The sequence below is a fragment of the Amphibalanus amphitrite genome, unplaced genomic scaffold (assembly GCF_019059575.1).
Source record: "Amphibalanus amphitrite isolate SeventyFive unplaced genomic scaffold, NRLGWU_Aamphi_draft 000675F_arrow, whole genome shotgun sequence".
Lineage (NCBI taxonomy): Eukaryota > Metazoa > Arthropoda > Thecostraca > Balanomorpha > Balanidae > Amphibalanus > Amphibalanus amphitrite.
Genome location: NW_024882169.1, coordinates 233,197 through 257,685, shown reverse-complemented (window position 1 = coordinate 257,685; position 24,489 = coordinate 233,197). Strand labels below are relative to the sequence as shown.

Below are 24,489 nucleotides of genomic sequence, written 5' to 3'. Positions count from 1 at the left end.
GGCCTCCCAGTGTGTCCACCAGGACAACGTACGACTAGAAAGGAGAAAAGATAAAGGTAACATGTTAGGCAGATAGCTGAGAAGCACATCCACAGCCCGGTACAAGCATGTTAAAACTTATAATACATTGTGTTGAGAATAATCACCAGTAACATACAACAATGATGTGGTCCTAAATGATGCATTCCCTGGCATAATTGACACGCTCACTTTAGCGTGACCAAGTGCGCCAACCATGAAGTCTCGGCGCTCACATTTCATAATACCTCCTCATCTCCCCAATACTCACATGAGTGATACCGACGCGGACCTCCCTGCTGACGGCCGGCGCGCCCTTGATCATATCTCCCGTGCCACGGAGGAAGCCGCCGCCGCCCCGTAGGAACCCCGTCATCAGGAGACCCAGCGCCTCCTCGAGAGAGGTGAGGCGACCACCCGGACGACCGGAGCCTGGAACATCAACATAGGGGTACACTTGGTCACCAGCGCCTTCTCGGGGGAGGCAAGACGGCCGGAGGCAGCCTGCGGTAATAGAGCGGAGGGTAGGCCGGGGCCCGGGGGTCTATCAAGCGGGTATGTTCCACAACGACGGACTGTGTTATTTTCACATTCCATCCGCCATACCGTTGTAGCTTACATCGAGCCCCTTTATCTCTGTAAGGGGCGTCACTTGTGTGATTTGTTGACATGACAATCCACATATCAGAATCCAACCGCACCAATGCACATGTAAGACATCTTGCAGTCTTGACAATCCACATATCAGAATCCAACCGCACCAATGCACATGTAAGACATCTTGCAGTCTTAACGTGAATCGCATAAGCAAGCAGTACATATGTACATTTTAGGACACACACAGACCAGATTTGTCTATGAAAAGTGCTGTTTCATCAGTTAATGGCGCCTCGACACTAGCATTTTTGGAAATACCAGTCCACTTTGCGTGTCACATAATACACAAACAACGGTGTCTGAGCGGCATTCAACAGGCAACGCTACGACGTGTAATGCATCAAAACGCCGACAAAACCGACATGAATCCATGTCCTGCACACGAAATGCCGACTGGAATACATTATGCATCCAAAACATTCGGCAATCTACAAGCTGCGATGAACGATCTACAAGGCAACTCAGTATATTATGTCAGTAAAACTTGTGTAATCTATACAAGTCAACTGTCAGGAACTCCTTGGTTTTCCTCGCGCCGCCAGTCGCCGCAACGCAAGGCAGAGTAGAGTGACGCTCTCGGCACACATACGGAAGTCATTACGTGCCATAATTGCAGCGGTTCCGGGGCGGCCGGGCCAAACGAATTGCCACCGTCGGGCAGGCGGCGTCCGCGGTATATCGTCACAACGGCCATCTAAGTCTCCACCGCCGGCCGCGCCAGCTGCGGCCGCCGGGGCTCGTGTGGGTCTCTCTCTCTCTCTCCCTCTCTCTCTCTCTCTCTCTCTCTCTCTCTCTCTCTCTCTCTCTCTCTCTCTCTCTCTCTCTCTCTCTCTCTCCGGTGCTCTTCAACGGACTGAGGTAGACTACAGAAACGGACAGACCAGCTGACCGGCCAGTCTATCTATTCCTTAGACCACAGGTCGAGCGACAGCGCAGCAGCAGCAGACGGGGACAGATCCCTACAGAGGCCCTCATCGTCAGTCGTCACCAGACAGCCGCCACACAGCCCGAGGTCACCAAAGGTCACGGTCAGCCGCCGCTGGGGACGGCGGTGGATCGGCCGCAGTAGGTATATCACCCCCCGGAGAGTGCCATACCGCCCGGCCTGACCGGTGAGCGGCGGCGGATGCCACTCCAACCACAGATCCGACAACCGTAAACTGACAACGTGACCGGGATATACAGCAGCTGGCAGCAGGGCAGGGCAGACTGTACCGCGATCCGTAATATCTCAACTACCGCTAACTGGGCAACACTACCTGCTCTAATAATCCGAGTCAAGTGACGAGTATCGCGGGTCGCAGCCTCGACATTCAAGTCAGTCTCAAATGAAGCGAATGACTATCGAATTCCACAAGTCAGACGCCACTTTCGCGACTCAGACGCGAGTTCGCGAGCTAGACGTGGGTTTCACTGGACGCAGATGCGACTTGTTCGACACTCTCAGCCGTCAGTGGGCGTCGTTCACCCACCTTTGACGTCTTTGGCGAGGTGCGGGGGCGGCGGCAGCTGCGTCTGGGCCACCAGTGTTCCGAGCAGACGGGCCACCGCCCGACGGACCTCGTAGTTGGAGCCGTCGAAGGCGCGGAAGCACAGTGTGGCCACACTCTCCAGCTCGGAGGTGTAGAGGAACGGTGCGTGGCTGATCATCTCCTGGAGACACTGTGAAGGGAGGAGAAGGGGGAGTCAGGGGATCATCTCCGGCACACCGTGAAAGGAAGGACGGGATAGTCTGGGACGTTGTGTGGCTGGTCATCTTCTGCAGACACCGCGGGGGGGGGGGGGGGGAGGACGGGGAGAAACATATGTGGAGCGTGGTTATGGTTAATTCATGATTGTCTCGAAAGTCTAATAAGAAAGGGAAACACTGTCAGTGGCACCTGAGGAGAGAGCAGATAGGTACTAAACGTATCTAACAAACCACCAAAACGGCTACCACATCACACCGCCCCATCGTCGATGGCCTAGAGACGACCAAAACCCTGCTACCACACTGACTCTATATTCATCTCCCACCGACTGTCTCGAACAAAAGCCGACGCTCCCGTTCGAACATCCTCGTTCACCCTGGTTCAGGCTATGTCTGGCGCGTCCTTCGCTCCACGGTCAGCACTCCCCGTAGTCAGAAGGATCCTCTTCTCTCACTTCACATTCAAAACGACAGCCCCTTGTCCTTGCCCATGGACATCTCCAGCATATGTCCGTAATTGGGACAAAAGTACGTGACCGCTCCGCTCTCTCATCCAATTCAAAACTCATCTCTCATCTCTGCAGCCGTCTCCTTTTAGCACAGTTCGACTCTCGACCTTTAACACTAGCTCCGTGAGCGAACCACTGGCCCCACGAGCCTCTGACCACCCCTCCCCGCCAATCTTCAGTCTACGGAACTTCTCTTACCAGTCATTCTTCGATTCAAGCTGACAATACCCATTCCACCAATCTATACTCTCCCGTCTACGACACTAACATCTCTTACCAGCTAGTCTTTGACTCAAGCTGACAATATCCTACTCCGCCAATCTGTTCTCTTTAGCAGCCCTGCGACCCGGTTCCCTAACCCACCCTGGCCGCCCCCGTTCCCGATACTCACAGCGGCGGCGGCGCATCGGACGGCCATGACGCGGTCGGTCATACAGTGGCGCGCCACCTTGTAGATGTCCTTGTGGACGCCGGCAGCGGCCGAGTCCATGCCGGCACACAGCTGCTGGAGTGTCCGCATTACCTCGCAGCGCATCAGAGACTCGGCGCTCCTGTGAGAAGGGCGGTCAGGTCAGGTCAGGTTAGGTTAGACGGATAAGACGATGAGAAAACGCATAAGTCAAACAGACAACGCTGGCCTGCTACTGGGCAACGAAAAAGCGGCGATCACGAAATCGTAAGTCATCAGAGAGTTAAATACCTAGCCGAAAAAAGGAGGAGACAGTGTTACCCAGTGCTTAACAGTGAAGACGGTCAGGTCTGAGAGGACTGGGAGAGATCGGAGGGGACTGCCGAGGTGACACCAGTGTGGGGAAGGGGGGGGGGGGCGGGAGGAGGAGGGCGGTAGCCATGACCGTCGGCCATCGATCTTCCCCTCCCCTACCCATCCGCTCGACCCATGTCCCCAGGGAGCGTCAGTAAATACACCACGCCCTGCCGACCGCTCACACTCGGCCCGTAAAACACCGCCCTCCGCCCCTCCGACAGCGGAGCCGGACACCGAGCGATCGGCGTCAATCCGATCGCCGCATCCGGGCGCCACCGAACGACAATGCATCACGGAGTCTGAATAAATCAGTCGCTCAGACATACCACCGCTGTGGAGGAGCTCGGCCATACAGTCAGTGGCGTGGTGAGGTGTCGTGATGGTGTCGGATCCGTCTCAGCACAGCAGATACCACTCCAATGATGGACTCAGTGTATCCGGCTCGGGATAATACCTTAGGCCGATCACGGCTCGTTACAATTACAAAACAGGTTGGCCCCATGAGACGAGACCTACCGCGCGACCGTGTCGGGACTTCCTGTTGCTGGTTCAGAGGGAACAGATAGCCCCAGCTAGGTTGAAGCCCTGTCAGTCCAGTAGTCCCCACAACTGAGTCAGTCATGTAAATGCCTGGAACTTCAGGGTGGTGTGAATAAGCCCGCGGTTCCCCGTCTGATCCAACAGTGCTTGCTTGGACAGAAGCAATGCTGTGAGTGTGCGCATGCTTATCTGGGGCGTCCTTAGTGTTCGGCTTTACGGTGGCCCTTGGGACGCGGCAATAAGCCAGCATCAACGCCATCGAGTCGATAATGCTGTAAATGAGCACCACGCGATCCTAGCCAGGTCTAGAGATAACGCAGCTTCCGCAAGCCTTTGACGCTATGCTTGATACAGTGAAGGGCATTCTACAAACCTGTGGAGGCGTCTGAAGGTATCAACTGCTGCGCTCTTCGACCCTGTGATATCCTATATGGGCCTGTGGCGCGCCCTTTTGACCGTGACCCTGTGGCGAGCCCTGTGAGCCGCTGATGAGGTCAAGAGCCCATTTATTACTGCCGGGTCGGCCCCGACCGTGTGCTAAATCCACCGCAATCGATACAAGGCCCGTTCATCGCCAGAGCCACGAACCGACCCGCCAGAGACATTCTTTGTTGCCGAAGAACAGCTAAGCTCGATGCTTAAGAAAAATTGGCTTAGGGAAGGACGCTGAAGACAGGTCAGGGCAGTGAGCGAATGTTCGGCGTTTGGTATTAGTCATCAAGCACTCATTGAGATTTGTGCTACAAACAGGAATTACTCCACTTTGCTTCAAACTAGGGTAGCGTTTGGCTCGCCGTTTCGTCTCCCCTCCTCTGGTATGCGGGTCTCTCCGAGCCATTCCTTTTCGGAAAGTTATCCATTCGGGCCGGGCGGTGGCTGGACGACATCAATACCTGTCCGTCTGACTCACGGCCGTTGTCTTGAGGCACTGGAGCGGGGAAAACTGACGGCAGGGGGTTCCAGGTAGTTACCACAGCAGGGACACCAGCCGCCAGGTGAGACGCCCGAAACAGATTACCTATCCAGCAGTCCACCAGTCCGCGGGAAGGCAATCAACTAATGCAGATAAATGGTCAACCGGTTTTCCCGGCACAGTGTGAGCCAGACATTTCCCGGTTAGGGAAATCTCTTGTTCGGCGTGCCGTCGCGGTACACCCTGTCACTCAGTGGTAACACTTCATTTGTCCCTGCTCAATAGCGTTTCTCATCCTCCCGTCCTGATTCCAAACTTGTTAGTTGTCCGATGGAGACGCTAGACAAGCGATCAGCAGTCTGTGTGCCTGTCCAGTGACCTCATGATCATTGATCACTTCAACCAATCGGCCTTGATTCGAAACTGGCCGCATTGCCTGACGCCGATTGCCTGGCCCACAGAACCACACCACAGACTACCATTGACCCAGACAGCAGACAGCATGACTCATTCCGACCTCCCGCCATTGCACCCGGGTCACGATCGGCGGCTCTATCCCAGTCTGTGTGCGGAGAGACAACAGAGCAACGGCAGCGGCAACCATCCCACTCGTCCCCACCGCCTATAGACCCAGTCGTCCCTCCATAGATCCACGAGTGTGACGGCGTCCATTGTTGGATCTCAACGGTCCGTGGAGAGACGGAGAGCCAGGGCAGGCAATGCACTCAGAGGTGCTACCTGGCTTCTGTGTGCCACGGTCCGAGGAGTCGTAAAGAACTTTGAAATGGAGACAGGTTCGCCGTAAATGTCCTTCTCGGTCGGGGCCAAAGGTGAGCCCATCTGTTCTGCGGGTCGGACAGACGGACAGGTAAGGGAGGCCTGTGCTGTGTTTGTCAGACATTGACTGAGACAGGACAGGCAGGCAAGACAGGCTCTGGAATTTCTGGTAGACATTGGCTGGGACAGAACAGACACGTAAGGCAGCCCCTGCGCTATGGCTGCCTGACAGCGATTCGGACAGAACTTACGCCGATGGACATTAAAGGCGGTAAGAGTTTGAGCGCTGCCGTACCTTGCTTCCATCAGACGAAGGTCAACTGAAACAGACCCTGCATGTGGCCGAGGCAAAAACAGGGATAAGTACTTAGTATATACAAAAATGTGGAGCGGCAGCCTGCACAATGTGCACATCTGTCAAACAAGGCATGGAAGCACCGCAGTCCGAGTTGCCACGGCAGCAGATCTGACATATATGTAGGTCTGTCGGAGGAGACCGATCTTACAATGGCTAGAGTACAGATGGCTACCATAGGCTGCTCTCACAATGGCCCACAGGTGAGAGGGTCGTGGGAACAGTCGGCAGGGAACGGGAGCGATTCATCACTGATGACCGATGTCTGCCGGCCAGAGAAGCGACCCAGACGGTCTAGAGAGGTGGCTGAGAGGCGGTCGATGTCGGCAGCACCTGGTCTGAACCGAGACTAGCGCTGGATCACGGCCGCTGACACCGACACAGAAAACGATGCTGACAACGCCGCCGACAGAGCCACTGGTATTAAAAGTGGCACCGATACCCGATGGCGATACTGACACACAAATTTGTAATGTAAAGTCACACACAGATCGCGATAAACGCAGGCACTTGCACAACCTGATGATGGTGCTAGGGGTGATACGAGATGAATGTTACGCCGACACGGAAATCGGTATCAGTATCGGCACATTTCAGATCGACATCAACGTCAACAGTAACAGGACATCAACATCACACACTGGCATCACTAATCGCCTGGAACGGATCCAATTCACAACAAACCACAACATCTGTCCGGCCGAACCCTGACCGATAATCCCCTCAATAGCGGGGCCGACTTCCGTTTGATCAAAGCCGTTCGGTCAGCTATCCATTTCTGGCAGAGTGAACAACATCAGCGCGGGGTGGGTCGGGTAAATTAGAGGATAGCCTGACGGAACAAACATTAAAACGGCGCAGACTTTCTCAGACAGACAGCCAGGAGCACACACAAACCTCGATGGAAGCAGTCGAGACACCAGCAACCCACTTATAACCGCAGGGGTTGTACGAAATAGACTTTGTTAGATATCGCCGCTACCACTCAGTTGTGTGATTAGACCAGCTGGTTTCCACAGACGAGACACAGGGGCCGCCTCCCCCCAGTCGCGGCAAACCACTCTCAGTCGGTTGGACCCGCCCCTCCTCTTTCGGGCTGGGCGGCTGGTCATTAGCAGAGCTCCCACCGTGGGAAGCAGACCACCGCCTCCCAGACGGACCGAGACGGCAACGCCGAGAAAAGGATACACAGGCGGAGACGGAGACGGGCACACAGATCCAGACAACCAGGCGAAGATGTCGAGACGAACATATGGACAGAGACTGAATGCATATGAAAGTTCAGAAGGGTGGCGGTGGGCATCGGCAAGCCATCGCAGTTGACTAAGTCATATAATAGAAACGGGCAAGCATCATACGACAAACATCCAGTGCTATATTCCACTTCAACTTCATAATAGCAATCCACCTCCCACATTCGCTACATGAATGTCCGAGTCTGAACAAACATACACCTATCCAGATACAATCGGACCCCGCTCAGAGCAGGGCAATGGATGGGACAATCTATCAAACCCGCGCCGTATGCGCCACATGGATACAATAGTGTGTGCGTGCAGAGCTGCCGTAGACCGGGCGTGGGTTTCCCAGACACACTCCAGACTGGATGGTTCTTCAGACGATACCGCTGTTTGTCTAAGGAAATAAGATACAGGATAGCTCTTCAGGCGACACTGCTGTCTGTCGGGGAAATATGAAAGAGACTTGGTGGAGTGGACTGAAAATTTCGAGCAAACGAACGTCGAGCGTTACGGAAAGAGTTCAAAACTCAACACTGAGAAACAGACGGACAATATTTGAGTACATGATAATAAAAGGTGGTCTGTTGTATACCCGTCAAAATATATCTAATGCTCCAGCAGTATGTCACCATCGCAAGTCCGTATAAAAACCAAATAATTAAGACCATCCTACCAATAAGTCCAACTACACCTCACAGCCCATTTTTTTCAGCCACCAGCGAATCTGACGTCCACTGCAGTGTTTCCACGCTCTGATTGCCTCCCGCTACCATATCCATCGACTGCCGCTTGTGTCTATCCTATCCGGAGACGGACAGCTGTACTGGGTGTGGCCGCTCCCACACATGCCAAAGGAGGCGGGGGCGAGGACGGGGACGGGGGTGGTCCTTACAGACCCCGCTCCGCCTCTCTCGTGCCGAGCCGTGCTGTGACATCACCAAATATTATCGCCCTCATGTGGGAGGGGTCGAGCCAGAATTAGCGACTCCAGCGAGCCGCTCTAGACAGGTCGGACAGAACCAAATCAAAGTGGACTCGACCAGACGAAAGATCAGACTAAATCATACCAACGTGACCAGATAAGGCATCAGGCTGGGCCAAGTCAGATCACGTCATTGCGGACCACACCAGGAACCAGGGTAGACTACCTATTCTGGCCGAAAAAATAACTTAGGCTTGACAAGAACGGATCGCGACAACAACATCGGAGCACGCGGCAGCCAGGACACGACGCTTATGGACGCGGCGATACGTTTTTGGACTGGCCTGTCGTGACTGAGGTAATCAAAGGCAGCCCGGAAAGAGAAGAAAGGCAGGGATAGACACCGCAACAGAAGACGAGAGGTCAGGCACTCGACTGATTTATAGCTTCACGCTGCATCCAACCCGACCCAGTGGCTCAGCCGTGGTCGAGCTTCGCCTTTTCCTGGCGACCGTGAAATCCAGAGCCCCGCCGCTCGCGACACCACCGGCCATAAACCGGGCGGGATTCTGGTGACGGCAGCCCTGCTGAGCCGCTGCCAGAGACAGGCTTAGCACTACCGCCGGCCGGGCGACGCGGGGAGAGAAACGACACGGGAAGAGGGTGAGGCAACTTTTGCCGAGACGAGAAAAGGGTGGTGAGAAGAGGAAGATTGTGAGAGGAAAAAAACGCGATGGAAGAGCGCGAAGTGCACAGGCAAGGTCAAAAAACAAAACTCGCCTGAACAATAAAATCGAGCGATTAGGTATGTTTTGCACAGAGGTGGTTGCGATGGGCTCTCTAAAAAAAATCAGCAATATTCACACAGTAAGTCCTCTATTCCGACCCGGAAAACTTTCCGTCTCTAGAGCTGAGAAACAGAGACCCGCAAGCCGCCCCATCGCCACCACCGTCGGCGGCACCCGAGTAAGCCGGTCATGACAGTCCACTTTGGTCTCTGACGACCGGCCGACCGGCCGTGCGCCTCATCATAGCGGCGCGGCCGCCGGCTTACCTCATGGACTTGGTGAGAATCTGCACCGTCTCCTCGTAGGAGCGGCCCATCATCCGGCCCAGCTTGGAGTACATGGCGCCGATGCAGCTCACCGCCGCACTGAAACGCGCCGAAAGGGTGACAGGGTCAGAATAATGCGCGGGACAAACGGTATGGACGATTAAACGAGTGGCGAAGATACATAGACCAAGGATGTTTAGATACACGACGATTATGTCGGAATAAGGCCGCATGAGTAGCATGCAATGATAAGGCAAGTTGCCATGTAAAGAAAAAAATTACAGATAATATTAATTAGTCTTTAGGAAAATCATCACAGACATTGCATCAAATGAATACTTGGCTATCAGGTGTATCCTGCGGAACAACCTAAAAACATTAACGATCTATTACGGATACAAAGAAAGCATGTTGCATGCAGCAATTAAGTATGAAAACCGATACACGACATTACAAATGCTCCGCTCATAATGAGTGTTCCGAGAAGTCGATTGCAAATACCCACGCAACCACGTCATACTACGCTACCAGTCCGGACACCTAACCGAGCACAACTGAGCCAAGACGCTATACGAGACGCCAACTAATAGATAATGACGGAATGACCGGATGCGATGATGATCTCAATCTAGGATCCGGATGCATCTCAATCTAGCTACTCCTCAAACCACTCACAGTTTAGTGGCCAGGTAGCTGGGCGAGTCATCCTTGTTCCTGAGGATGTCGTTACACTTGTTGACCGTGTCAAATAGCAGGAAGGTGTCTCCGATGCTGAACAGGGTAGCCAGACAGCGGGCCAGGAGACGGCGGGTCGGCGGCCCAGGAGCCTCCGTCAGCTGGTGCGTCAGCTGCTCCACTAGCTTCTTGTGGCATTCCTTGATGTCGGCCTGAGGGAGAACGGGAACATCGGTCAGAGTCAGAACCGGTACTGGGACGGCTGTAAACGCATGGGCGACGGCACGGGTACAGTGGTGTTGAACATCAAAACATCCATGGTTGGTGTGCCCGTAATAACCGAGCTTCACCAAGCAGACAGATGCGTTCGACAACAGCAATAAGCAGACACACAGGTCAGTCAGCATCAAACACCTGCCCCGTCGCCGATACAGCCACGGCCCCATCCCCTCCATCCATTCAAGTGCTGGCATTCCTCACAGCCCAAACGGCGCCGCCCACAAGGAGCCAATCATACAGACGACCAATTCAGACAGACCAAACGGCCTACACTTGTTCACATACAATAGGGAACGAGCGGCCCTACGGTTCGGAATGGGATGGACAACGGAAGGTGTTGGGTGGAATGGAGCACGTTAGGTGATGGCAGATGGGCAGCGATGGACCACTGAACTGACAAGGCATGGCGCTGGGATGTAAAGATGGGCACCGGCCGGTATTGGGTAGACGTATGAGCGTTGAACACCGACTATATGGTGCCGGCCCGGGAACGACCAAACACACACAACCCGTGGACAAGTGTGTACTATGGCTCATGGAGCCTCTCCAGATCGGTAGGAGATAAACGAGGGGCCCACTGGAGAGTTAAGTAAAGACTGGACGAGATCGACGAAACTGTTGTGGTGTTTGCAATGCTGGATGGCGGAAAAAGATACTGAAAACACACAATGGCAAGAGTATCCACTATCTATTGCCGTTCCATAACCCTTTAGGCTTTCTGATCATGCAGTAATTATTGTACTTACTTGCAGCAAAATTAACGACAGAACTTTAAGTCTAAAACTATAGCCTCAGCCAAACCAAAATACAATAGCCAGGACTGCTGCCACGAACTAAAGTCGGCAACAGCGCTTTCTTCTGAACAGAGTCAACTGATTCACTGCTTGGCGTTCAATAACTTCAGTGATCATTCGCTACAAGGCGGTATATCCTACATCATATAACCCTGATACATATCCCATACATACGCCGGGATCCCCTCACCATAATCCTAGCGTTCATTGTCATTACCAATGCGCGCAGACCCAGTCGGCCGGTCCCCGGGGGACGCTGGATATGGGAGACTGATCCAGCGGATAGGGGACGGAGGGAGGAGGAGGGGGACCACTTCCCGTCGGTTCCGGCAGCCCGCTGAGAGCCCTTTATCGACGGTGACCGGGCGGCGACGGCGGCAGGCTAATGTCTTTTGTCTGCACCGCGCGGACAGTCTGCACTATGGAGGCAGGGGTGAGAGGAGAGGTATCCGGGTTACCGCTATCGTTATTCAATATCGGCGCCTCCGCCTAGTCGGCGCCGAAGACTTCATAGAGAAAGGACAGTGCAGGGGCATATCAGGACAAGACAGCACAGCACAGGTCACCATATGATAGCGAATGCAACATTAACATAACTCTAGACACCTGACAGCATATGCCCGGTAAGCTGAGTTGAACAGATGTGAGCTTATACCTAGCTTACAAACCAGTAAAGCATGAGCCTTTCTTTCTCATCGCCTCTTCCCTCTCACCCACCCCGACACGTGACCGAGTCACTGACCTTCTGGGCAGCCACCAGAACCTTGTCGAGGAAGCGGAGCCACTCGAAGACGAAGACGGGCCTCTTGCTCTCGGGGATCTGTTTGAGAGCGGCCTCGTTCAGCACCAGGCTGTGAGAGAGCTCCATCATCTTCACAGCTTTGGCCGCCTCCGCCTGAAGACACAGGGAAGACATATGTGAGGGACAAGCATTGATACAGCGTGCCACTTGCCGGAATTGAGCTATGTACCGAAACACAGAAAACAAAATATTCACTGTACACAGGCAGGGTAGACGAGGGGCGTTTACCCGTACACAGGATCCGACTCTGTTTACAGATAGTGCACAGGAAACATCTCTGACGACACTGTATCGCGCAACATCCGCCGATCCTTTCTGAGAAGTCGCCATCAGACTACAGCCTGAATGCAGCCGATGCTTTACACGTCCCGATTCCGCATTACACTGAGGGAGTGTCCCTGTTTGGCAGGCGGCGTTCACAAATACTAATGTGCAAACAGAGGGCGGGGAACATCAGCGCCGACCTTTCTGGGCGGCTACATTGTAACACTGGTGATAATTGAGCAGTTCAACAACACCGTGCTTATCTGACTGAAGGGTATAGCAATCAGATAGCATGTAACATGGAGGGATAAGTAGCACACTAACCACACAGGGAGGGAGAACAATCCCCCATTCGGGAGCACACAGTGGCTGCAGCTTAACACTGCAAGAGAGGGACGGGAGTTGCCTGACCTGAGAACACATTAGGTGTGATACCAACACACCACGTCTGGCAAAACGGACCTTTACGAGACGGACGACCAGCCGCCGTCGCCACCGCCAGGACAGTCCACTGCATGCATATTGCACGATATTACCGCGGTGGGATGGCCGGATGGCCGGTGCCATTCCGGGACAGACCAGACTAACGGCCCGGCACCTGAATAGTTTACGGCGGCCGCCGGCTGTGCCGCGGACACCGCTCAGCAAGGCTGATCGCCAGGCGATTTTATAGCGGTCCTAGGTAAAACGCAGTCCGTGTAACTGATCAGAACAGAGGTCCTATGTAGGAGAGTGTCAGGGGAGGTGATCACTGATCAGCGTCCAGCGAACAGTTTCTATAAAATAGGAAAACAACGGAAAAAGCATGTTCATAGCCAAAAGGGTTTCAAAACACAAATAACGCTCGCAGCTGGTGTTTACTGATAGCTAAGTGATACAGCGGCTACTAGAAATAGCCACGATCAATGCTTCAGAAGGTCTGTTTATCGTCAATCGCCATCGTAAGTTAAGTGCAGCGTACCGACGGCTGCGGGAGATGTATCCGGCAGCCGGTGAGCCAGTCTAGCCTAGTCAATGCCTCAGCCCTCACTCCTCCAGCTTCCCTTTCATAGACAAGCTCTCTGCTCCCTGAATGGGACGGGCCATGATAGGCAAAAGCCTCACTCCTTTAGCTACATCGTGGAAGTAGCTCCAAGCCCGACACTTCTAAGGCAGCGCGGCGCCACAGATCACCGTGCTCCGTGCGTAGTGCGTTCTCCAGTCACTCACCTATCCGCAGTATAGTTATCTTAGCTCCCGAGTACCCGCACAGAGTCAATGAACGAAAGAAGGTAAGTCGTTACAGACAGCGCTCGCCAGTGCTGATGCCGGTGGAGGATCGCCCGGCGGCTCGTTCCACCGTCAGGCGGCCGGCTCGGAGCGCGGAGCGGCGCTCTAACGGCCAGTGGCCAAAGGTTACCAGGCTCAACTGCGAGCACAGTAGCGACTGTATAGGTCGGCGAGACTCAGCTAGCCTAGAGCGGAGTGTAGAAGAATCGCTGGTCATTTTGATGGGCGCTACCCTACAAATAGCCTGTGACAGATCTAGGTTTTGTAGGCGCAATTTGTGTATGCATCACACCCGACACTGACAGCAACACCATAAGTCGCCGCAGGTCCGTCCCGGATGGCCGGGCTCGGTCGTACCCTCAGGCCATTCAGAGGTCACCGGAAAGACCACGGCGTGCCAGAACACACCCTAATGGCAGTAATGGATCTAGAGAAGTTCACGACCCTCCCAGGCACCAACCGCCAGGGTATTTGGTGGAAAACCTGGTCATCACTCCAGAACGAGAGCGCAGCATTGCATAAATGAGATAAGGCGATGCCTGAGAAGAAACAATAATGTCTGACGAAAGATACTCGCGCAAGGAATAGAATAGGACAGCAGCTGCCTAACGAAAGGGCGACAGTTGACAGTTGTTTCTTTGGCAAGTATTTTAAGACTCTGGACGCCAAAATGAGATCGTTAACGACATAACCGTCTGATAGCAAGCGAACATTGAAAACGTGCTTGTCTGACAACTGAAACAGTGTCCAACTAACAACGGTGCCATGTCGACGGCATATGGACGTCCTGTTCCACTAAATTAGAACAGACACTTCGACGACCGGCTGACACGGGGCGTTGACGAGCTACATTCTAATCAACGCTCCTCTAGGGACGGACCCCATAATACACACAGACTCCCTCCCTCCCCTCTGCTCTCGTTCTGCTCTGCCGTCCCTCCCCACTCATAGCCTCTCTCTGCTCTTCTCCAACTCCTGACTCAGGACGAACTTGAGCCTCTGACAGGCGGATACCACACCGGCATTCGACGTCCCGCCAAGACATGTCTCCTGTTTGCGTTCAATATCACCAGACACAAAGACAGCTAGTGCAATTTGCAAACATAGCTGTGTGCAGCTTTACCAGCTCGATATACCCGGCGCTGGGCCCCCTGATGAGCACCGGCTGAAAAACGCCCGCCTCCGGCCGCAGGCAAGTGGCCGAAATTGATGATGTTGTTGCTCGGTGCTCGTGGTGGAGCAGCTGGCCACGCCACTTGCATCTGCGCCCTACTGGCGACTGGATAATATTGGAGCGGGCCGAAAAACCACCCGTCAGGTCATCGGTCTGCACACCGAGCCAACAGGTGCGGCACACTTGGTGGCGAACGTAAGCATCGTTTGCACGGCACGCTACTTCTCAGTGATAAATGAAGTGACTAGCTTTGATCGGGGCTTGATATGTGGCCAGTCAATACCGCGCCCCGATATCTTCATCAGCTGCCATCTTCTCACACAGTTGATGATTCATTGCACTGCCTTCGGCCGCCAGCTGGGTGAGATAGAGAAAAAAGGAAGCGAATATCAAATATGCCCGCTGCCGAACAGCCCCGTTATGCCAACAGCTGTTGTATGAGTCAGTGTACCCCGTTCCGAGCCACCCCTTCTCCAGCCGCTCTCAGCCCCATTAGCGCCTCTCATTTCGGGGCTCGGCTGTGCTGCGGCTGACAGGACGAGATGGATTGGTTCGTATTATGCGTCCGTTCACACCCGGGCCGGTCGTCGAGTGACCTGGGAGGTCGGCGATGGGAGCCGCCCGGTCTGCCGCCGCTCGTCCAGCACGGTAGTCCATCCATCACTGGACTGAGTGAATGCCGCACAACGTAACACAGAAGCACAAACTACAAAGATGCAGACCATCTGATTGACGGATTCCGACCAAACCGACCAAAATAGTTCCCAGGATCGGAGCATAACAAACCTAATTCGGCCACGTGACTGCATCAAACCAATCCGCTGTCGTGTCAATTGGATCACGCAACAGCCAACAGCTAGCAGCTACCGTTCTCACAACAAATCACAAAATAGAGTCCACCGGCTTCCTGCAGACAAGAACGCAGCCACGTATCAAATCGGAAGGTTGTCACCCCCGGGTCGGTACAGGTATATTCCATCTAAGCTTCTGTTTCCTGAGGGGACAGGACTTCGTTCCGGTTCCTTTCTCAGTCGCCTACGGATAGCTCCCGGGGGGAGTGTGCTCCGAAGGCAATCTGTCCGGTCTTCTCACACTGACTGGAATACGACCAGCGGACGGCGGCTGTGGGAGTGTGGGACCAACGGAGACCGACCCGTGGACCAGGCGGTCCAGGTAGACCATCGTGACCGGCGAGAGGAGCAGGCGGATCAGATAGAACCGCCGGTCAGTCCAGTCCATACCCGACTCAGAGGTCGACAGTGACACTGTTCAATACGTGAAATGTCCAACCAGCCACACAGGCAGCCCTGTGAGCCTAAAGCCCAGACTAGACATGACTATACACCAGCCCTGAATCCACAGCAGACCATAGAAGACCTCTCGGCACCACCCGGCTCTCGCCTGCCGGCCAGAGCAGTCTGCCGCCGCGCCGGCCGGTCGGCAGAGTCGCTCCCCAGAGACGGGTCGGCGATGAGCTCCGCCCGGCCGACGCCGCGCGGCGCTCACTGCATGCCGCTGCCGCTCCCCGGCTCCCGGCTCCGGCTCCCGCTCCCCGATGGGCCCCGGTGGACTGCACCAAATGACGCCCCGTTCCAGCGACACACTGCACGGCGGCACACGGTGCAGGCGAGTCTATCGTCATAGCATAGCCGTCGGGCACACAGGGAACGAGAACGGAATAGCAGCCGCCTCGCATGGCTATGAACTCATAACGGCCCAGCTCGACGCTTAAATAGTTGGTGAATGTTTGAAAATCGATGCATGGTGTGACATGCAATACGGTTGATCAGACGACTATATTAAGATAAAACAAAGGAAATATTGTTCATGCATCAAATAAAATAAACAGCTGGCAGGTTATATAAGCATCAAACCAAAACACGCAACATTAAGAAGCTTCAAGTGGGCCATCCCACGCAAAAAAAAAGATTCCCGGAATGAGCCGTTGGAGGATCCTGTATTTTACCAGAATACGGCTAACTACCCTTAGTATGCGGCGGTCGCGCCTCCCTCCCTCCCGGACCGTCTGACGGGCAGCTCACCTTCTTCATGTGCTGGAACTCGGAGAAGGTCATGTGGCCGACCGTTTTGTTCCTCATGACGAATGTGTGCGCACAGAGAGTCCGTTTTCCCGTTCACCACCGCGGGACACCATTGAAAATTGGCCCGGCCGCTTTACGGACGCGCTCGCGACGGGAGGCGGCGTCGACCAAATGGAGCAGCCCGGGGCGCCCGGCCCGAGCTGCAGGGCGCCCGCGTTCACCGGGGCGCCGCAGAGGTCACGGGGGCGCCGCAGAGGTCACCAGCTGATGCACTTGTCACTCAAACACAACGTAGAGATAAAGCTTCTTATTGCAATCACTTATGGGTCGCAGTGTTTCAGGTCCGATCTTGTTACCTCTATTCCTATTACAATCTCTGATTGAGGAGGAATTTAAGGTCAGACGGTGTCAGCTACACGTAAACTATACCAAGACGGTGTCATAGGGTGTCATATACGCAGGTCATCCCCTTGAATATCAGGAGCAGAATCAGTCCCCTAAACGGTGTCAGACTGTTTCCGACTACAGCTATAGACGATTTATCTCATTTTCTCCCCTCATTCTACTTCCATCAAATTACTTCTGCATATGCTATATGATGAGACGTATACCATACTTTCATTTGTCTGGTGTCCGTCAGGCCAAGTTACGTAACCAAACCAGGCGCAGGGTTATAGGCAATTAATCTGTCCGGAACAATAACCCACATATTTCACTCATTTTCTCATAGCATTTATTAGACTGAAGGTAATACATCATTCAGGTTACAAGGGAGTCATCACAAAATGAAAATGCCAAGAGCCTAACAAGCTGCCCTAATTAGTAACACGGCGTCGAATATAATTGGGTCGCAATATAATGTTTCTCTTCAAAAGGAAAGGTGGCATGACGGGCGCGTAACCATTCAACAGTAATGTAAAAATATTTAACCAACATCAGTAGCATGCATACTGCATAGCACCCAGATAAATATTAAATACGGTGAGCGGCCAGTGAAAAATGCCCGCTGCCTTCCCGGGCTGGCTCTGACGAAGTGCCATTGGCTCGACCCATATAGCGCAGAAGCCTGATGGAAGTGGGTGTCTCGGGACTCGAGCACGGTTCCCCGAAAAACTCCGCCTTGCGCGGCTGCGTCGGTCCGTCAGACGGGGCGGCGCGTGTGTCAGCCGTGGCACAGAGTGACACCTCGGCGGTGTCAGCACTCCGCGGTGACAACTGACAACCCGGGAGTGTCTGCAGTGCCACCTCAACAGTGTCTGCACTTCTGCAGTCACCGAGTACCTATACGCAATGACAACTTCGCGTAAACGTGCCTACCAAGCGTTCACACCCGCTCAAGTGATCAATTCAACTGGGAGCAAAAAACTTGGATAGCCCTGACTTCTCTCATCCCTTCCTCCAACCCCTCCTCATGGCACCACACTGCAGCATCGCGCTTGCCCCAGCCATACCGTTTCATTGCAGCCTGGAATCTCTAATTTGCCTGTATATCAGACCGAACCAGACCAGCCCACCCTCTCACGGTGGTCCCGGACCATATTTGTGCCGTGGTCAGCACTGGCCAGACGGTCCCGCCCCTCTAATGCCGCCCACACAGTCAGCGTCGGCGGCCAACCGCTCACGGCACGCCACCAGAAAGGAGAGCACCACAGCCGGGACCGGTATGAGGAGAATCAACAAAGGTAGAGGCTTTGGTAAGGTTCAAACCAACTTAACTAAAGAATTACTGGGGACTGATGCTGCTGTGCAAGCATTTGCAACATTGGATAAAATCGGACATACCGTGCTCAGCCGTCACTCCAGCATCAGATCGCGACGATAACTCATGGTTCTCACCGCTACAGTGTGAGACCAGCTTAGGTGCAGATGGCCGAACGGTCACCCTCAGCAAGGCGTATCGATCAGTTCCTGTGAGCTCCACACAGCCAGACCGGGCCCTGTGACGTAGGACACCGCTCTGCTATCCGGTATATGGCAAATCGCGAAAAATGGTCACCCAGGGACAGACGGCAAACCGGAATGGGGCGACAACGAGGGACCGGTGACGGTGGCACATGGCTGAACGGCGCGGTAATGGCGTCCGCAGAGAGGGTCGGGACAGAGGGGAATTACGAACAGGGAGAGAGGAGTGTGGTGCGGATATTGTCACCCCTCCCCACCGCCGCTCGGGCTCAGGCACGTGGATAAGGCTTAGAGGAGAGCACAAAAACGAGGACTAGCGATCCAGAGCTGACAAAGGCACGCCAGTCATTTCTTTCTCTTCATATCAGGACAAAGCCCCCTACCAGACTTGGCCGTTATAAGCGATGAACATCATCGAGCGGACCAACGCACACCCGGCAGGCACAAACTCCACAAGCGGAGCCGACCTTAACAGCACCGACAACCAAAGGTGACACTGACCAGCATTCGACAGGCAGACACGACGAAAACCCTGACTGGCCTCGGCAGTCGGCACTGACCGGCATCATAGCACCCAATTAGTCTGTCGCGCCGGTCTGCCACAACCCGACCGCCCGACCTGACAGACACTGACCCAATACCGGTACGTTGACACTACAAACCTGCCCTTGAGTGTCACCAGCCACTACCGAGTACAGGAGAGCAGCGCTAAAAACTGGCTCTGTGGAGACCGACCGACTGGGCCGGGTCGGGGTGACACGACGCCCGGGGGACAGTGGTGGCGCGGCTGAGACAAACACACCGCTCTGTGCTGCTCCGGGCGGCGGCAAATTGAATTCGGCCAGAGCCCCACCGAGGTACCGTCCGGGCGGGACGGCAGCACTAGGGGGACAGGTGGGACGACGAAAGGGTGAGGTGATGGGATTGGGGGAAGTGATATCGGTGATGGGCCGAGGACAGTGATAATCAGTAATGGGATGGGACTGGGGAAGTGATATCGGTGATGGGATGGGACTGCGAGTGGGGACAGTGGTATCGGTGATGGGATGCTGACATGGTGAGATGGGTATCAACGGATAGCGGCACCCGCCACTGGTGACAGACGGCGTGATAAGAGGGGAAAATGCAGCACCGCATGAAGGAAAGAAGGTAATTAGGAATTAACATTCCTTGCGATACCCTATCAATGTAGGAATATTTGATCCGTAACCCATCATATAAACCAGCCCAATCCGTATCCGCACAGAAACTTGGATGACGCACCTGCTCATGGCGGCACCTGTAGACCAGTATCCATTCCAGTCAGAAGCCAGCGGGTTATCTAAGCCCTATCGGGAGTCAAGTTCCGGACGATCCGTCTCCATTCACGGCGCCCGGTGAAGTTCCCGGTGTCCAATTCCGAGGCGAGCTGATCCTGTCCCCAGCTCGCAGTCAAGTTTGGCCGGCGTGACTGACAGTGATAGCGTCAGGGACTCTGAGCGCAGTCCGCTCGGGACACGGGACAATTTTCCGGCGCGGCCAAATACAGCCGGACACGCGACGAGCGCTGCATCCCGAGCGGCGCCGAGCCGCCATCAGAGACACTCCCGGGAACCGCAGCGACCATTTTATCAGCCGGGCCGCGCACCAAACTCCGGCCTAAATGTCCACTTACACTTACAGAGTTTCCAGCCGGCCAGACAATCCCACAGAGCGGAGATCAAATCACCTTTATCCGGTCGATCCGCTCCGAACACCTCCAATGGGAGCCGCTGATGAATACCGATGGCCAAACACAACACGCGTCCAGGCAGAGTGTGTTCGGCCTTTTCAGGTGGTGCAGCACAGGTGCAGAATAACAAGAGCTCCTCCCGACTGGGTAAACAAGTTCCCTGCACACTTCAGGCAGGACGACATGATGAATTTTTAAGAGAGGGAAATGATATAAAACCAGAATCACCCGTAAAACCAAACAGTGATTCATATTAAATTAATATGCAACGTCACTTCCAGCATTGACCGATAGACTAGGAAATCAGTCAATCAAAATGTCAATGCATAAATGTAGGAGCATTGCAGGTTGCAAAATGCAGAACCCTACGCAATTGCAACACCGTTTCAAGCCACCCTTTTCCCAAGAAGCTTTGTCTTGCTCTTTGTCCATCCCCCGTTGTAAGGTTGAGAGTATCAAAATGGAGGAGGGAGGTGGCACGTGGCGGCACGTAAAGACTCGAACCACAGTCCGACCAACGCATAACCTCCGAGCGGGTCACCGTCCGCCGGCCCGGCCGGTGACGGACGCCAACGACCTGCCTCCGGTGCCCCGTCGTCTCCGACATTTCACAGAGCGCCACACCTGGCGCCTCTGATCTCGTACATCAGGGCGTCTGACAGCGGCATCCATCGCCCGGCCACCTCTCCGCGGCGGTGAACGCCCAGTGGAGCGGCGCCCGTCTGCCGTACGGCTGCCGCCCGGCGCCGGGCCGTCTGTCTCAGTAGCACCGTCACACCGTGACCACACTGCCGAGCGAGCGGCCAGCCGTGAGAGGCAGAGAGCTATGGACCGGTGGCGAGGGAGATCCATTTAATTCGCCGCCCTCCGCTCGGCGAAACGGAGATGGAGTGCCATCCCAGAGGGGACAGGGTTCGGAACTTCAGCAGAGGAAGCCGGCGAGGCGACGGGCCAGGCTGAATTGACCATCCCAACTGAATAAAAACACGGCGTTTCTTAGCTCGCTGATATCATTCACAAGTTCTGCTTTGTTGCGAATTACTTCAGACACATCACAGTGATTCTAGCTGCGACAGCAACTGGGAGCGTGCAACTGAGAGATAGTGCCACGGCAGCCGTTCGCTGTTAGCCGGCGATACCGAGTTGGAGACGGTGTCACTGAGGAGACAGCCATATATTTGGCCGGTCATGACGCGATTTATAGCCAGGATGATATACCGCCAGTTATAGACGAGATCCAGGAAGCCCGAACACCATTGCTATATCGAAGCGGTTTCATTGATAAGCCATTCAATATTATAAAAAAGCAAGCGTATTTCTCGGATCCCATACAAGTCGAGGGTAACTGGCAGGGAAGAATTTCATTTCAATTAAAAAGAAAAAAAAGCATTACTGCAGTGAAGTCGACTTTTTGCTACGATAAAACATGCAGAGAAATTGTGTTCACAAATAAAGATCCATAATAGCATTAATTAAATTTACCAGCTAGAAGAACGCAAACTGATGATAAATTGCACTGGATCGAGTAATTAATGCTTTGGTTAGTAAATACTAAATAATATGATAATTGATGCACAAATAAGCAAGCAATGAAAAGAAAACAAACGACGCACAATGGGCCTGAAGATGAGCGCTGCGGGCAGGCTGTTTGCGAATTCATTGGCCCGTCGGCAGCAAGGCTACAGAACTTCGTCGGCAGTATAAAAGGCCGGGCGGTGGCCGGTGAGTGAGGACCCGTTTGGCGTCGTATCAGCGCCTCACGGCCCAGCGCGCAGCTGACATCAGCAGGGAGGGCCGCTCTCTCCGGCCGTGACCCGCCCCGGAGACCGTCCGGAGACCGTCCGGAGTCCGGTGACCGGCCGATCGACCCGGACTCCGGGGAATCCGGCCGCCATAACCCCCCACCAGCACCACCACGCCGGCCACACAGATGGGTAAATAAACGCCCGACGGCCCCTCCAAATCAGTCTAACCGGCACCAGCCGCCGCCAGCCGCCGAGAAAATGATAACTTATCGCTTTCGGATGGCTGATTTATCCGCCAAACGCAGCGTGTCTCTCTCGCGGGTATCACCTTGGTGGAGGTGGGCGGTAAACAGATCTGCCGCTATCACCGTCCGTGGCGGATGGACCGGAGATCGGATGGCTACCTCGGACGGCGGAGAAAAGGAGGAGCAGGGTGGGGAGGGGAGTGGAGGAAGCGGGGCGAGAGGCAGCTCGGATGACCGCGCCCGATACATGAGAAGGAAGATAAGGGGGCCTTCGGTGATGCTCCGGGGATCATGTTCGTATAGACAGAAGGCGGACACCGACAACGGCGTCTGGCCTCAGCGATCATATATCCGGGACTCATTGGACTGCCCCAGGGGAGCATCCTGTCCCCTATTCCACCCTCCACCGCCACATGACAGCCAACACCGGAGCAATCACCGTCCCCAGTGGGACCGTCGGACCCGGGCGAGGGTCCGGCGGCGCCGCTGAAAAGGAAAACAGCTCAGGCCGACGCCCCACCTTCCTGAGATCACTGCGGCGCCGCGGCAGGATCCGATGGTCGCGCGGACGATTAATCAGGGACTCAATCAGAGGGAGGTGGGAGCTGATTGTGCTGCCGAGCCGCCGGCCAGCCCGCTCCCGCCGCTTCTGTGTGACCGGTGGGGGTGTGAGCGGTAGGCACTTATCAGCATCGGGCAGCACATGAATCGATGCCACGGACATAGGCGGCGGAACGGGGAGGGCACCGGGGCACCGTGCCCCCCTTTGATTTTGGCATTTTAACATTAGCCCTATGGACGTTGCATGGAAAGAATGGGACCAAAAGTCGGCAGTGCCCTCCCTTAGTTGAAGGTGTTCCGCCGCTACTGGCCACGGATTCTAAGCGAACACACATTGTATCACACCGGTGTATCACAACGGTGTAGAATGCAGATGGGGATCAGGAGAGCAAGCCTTGAAAACCACCAAGGGGATGAGGCTGTTCAAATCGAATGCTTGGAACTCGTGAGAAGGATGGCAGGCATACCAGAGGAAAATGACACTAGATCGCTTGAGTTCATGCCTGGATTCACAAAAATCATTGACCTCTTTAGTAACTTAGAGGTCAATGACAAAAATGATAATACGTGAATGCCGTTATGGTTTCGAAAGCTGACGCATTGTAGCTGTCTACCAGCTGTCTACGCTGGCTACCTTCATTATTATGCCCACCCACGTGCCTGAAGTTTTGTACTTGTTTATGCTAATAAGTTCTGAAACAGAACACACATTATGACTGATTAGATGCATTGGAAAGAGCATATTTTGACGCTTGTTAGTCCATATTCATCCTCCACGCCTGCATCTCTGGAAGGCGTGAGCGAGGTTAGCCAATAGCCGTCTCTCAAATATCCGTATTATCTGCACCGGCATAGCTGAAAAACCTGGAGTGAGGCTTCACAGCCACAGGCCTGTCCCGCATTCTCACTCACCGAAAGGATACACCTCTTCGGCCCCGACTGAGGCGCAGCGGTGCCTCTGAAATCCGACAGAAACGCCGAGATACATCCGAGTCTGAGATCCGACTGTCCGTGGCAGCTCCACCCTGCTGTAACAAATGGACGCCGCTTCTGACACCGGAGCCGCCCCGCGCGGCCCACCCGACCGCTCGCCACCACAAAAGTCGGGCTCAGGCCGACCAACAAGGCGCGCGGATCGGCGAACAAGGCGGGACTGATCGACGGACAATGGTAGAGACGGGGATCTGAACCGGAGGCCGGGATCAGCCGCCGCTGCGACCCGGGCTGAGCCGCTGAGATACTCAGGGCAGCGAGAGTTTCAAAGGACGACAGGACTAAGACGGAAGACGAGAGACTGAAGTCGACCGGGACCGATTTGAATATTCCAAAATCATGTTCACTAATTCGATGAAGCATAGAAACTGTGTAACACATGAATAACTGCCACATAAATCACGCAGCCATATTTCCATGTTTCCATGTTGTAGCTATGACTACTTTAGCAGCGAGAAAGATGAATGTATTTGTATTTGTATTTGTATTTGACATATGAACTATGAAACTTGGCTGGACAATGAACATTCCCATCTCTTCTTATCAACAAAGGACACAAATCATACACCCTCTTCAGATTATTCCATTTTT

At 54.3% G+C, this 24,489-nt stretch overlaps 1 protein-coding gene across 2 annotated transcripts in view; it reads right to left on the bottom strand.

The window, feature by feature from the left end:
• The window catches only part of LOC122364417 (HEAT repeat-containing protein 5B-like), an 89,236-nt gene that overhangs the window by 35,422 nt on the left and 29,325 nt on the right, over positions 1 to 24,489 (bottom strand). For both annotated transcript variants that reach the window (XM_043334764.1, XM_043334766.1), the window contains exons 3-8: positions 11,933 to 12,085; positions 10,118 to 10,329; positions 9,443 to 9,541; positions 3,266 to 3,425; positions 2,148 to 2,337; positions 290 to 450 (exon numbers count right to left, since the gene is read on the bottom strand). In XM_043334764.1, the coding sequence (XP_043190699.1) occupies positions 290 to 450; positions 2,148 to 2,337; positions 3,266 to 3,425; positions 9,443 to 9,541; positions 10,118 to 10,329; positions 11,933 to 12,061 (951 nt within the window). In that variant the 5' untranslated portion in view covers positions 12,062 to 12,085. The remainder of the gene's footprint in view (positions 1 to 289; positions 451 to 2,147; positions 2,338 to 3,265; positions 3,426 to 9,442; positions 9,542 to 10,117; positions 10,330 to 11,932; positions 12,086 to 24,489) is intronic.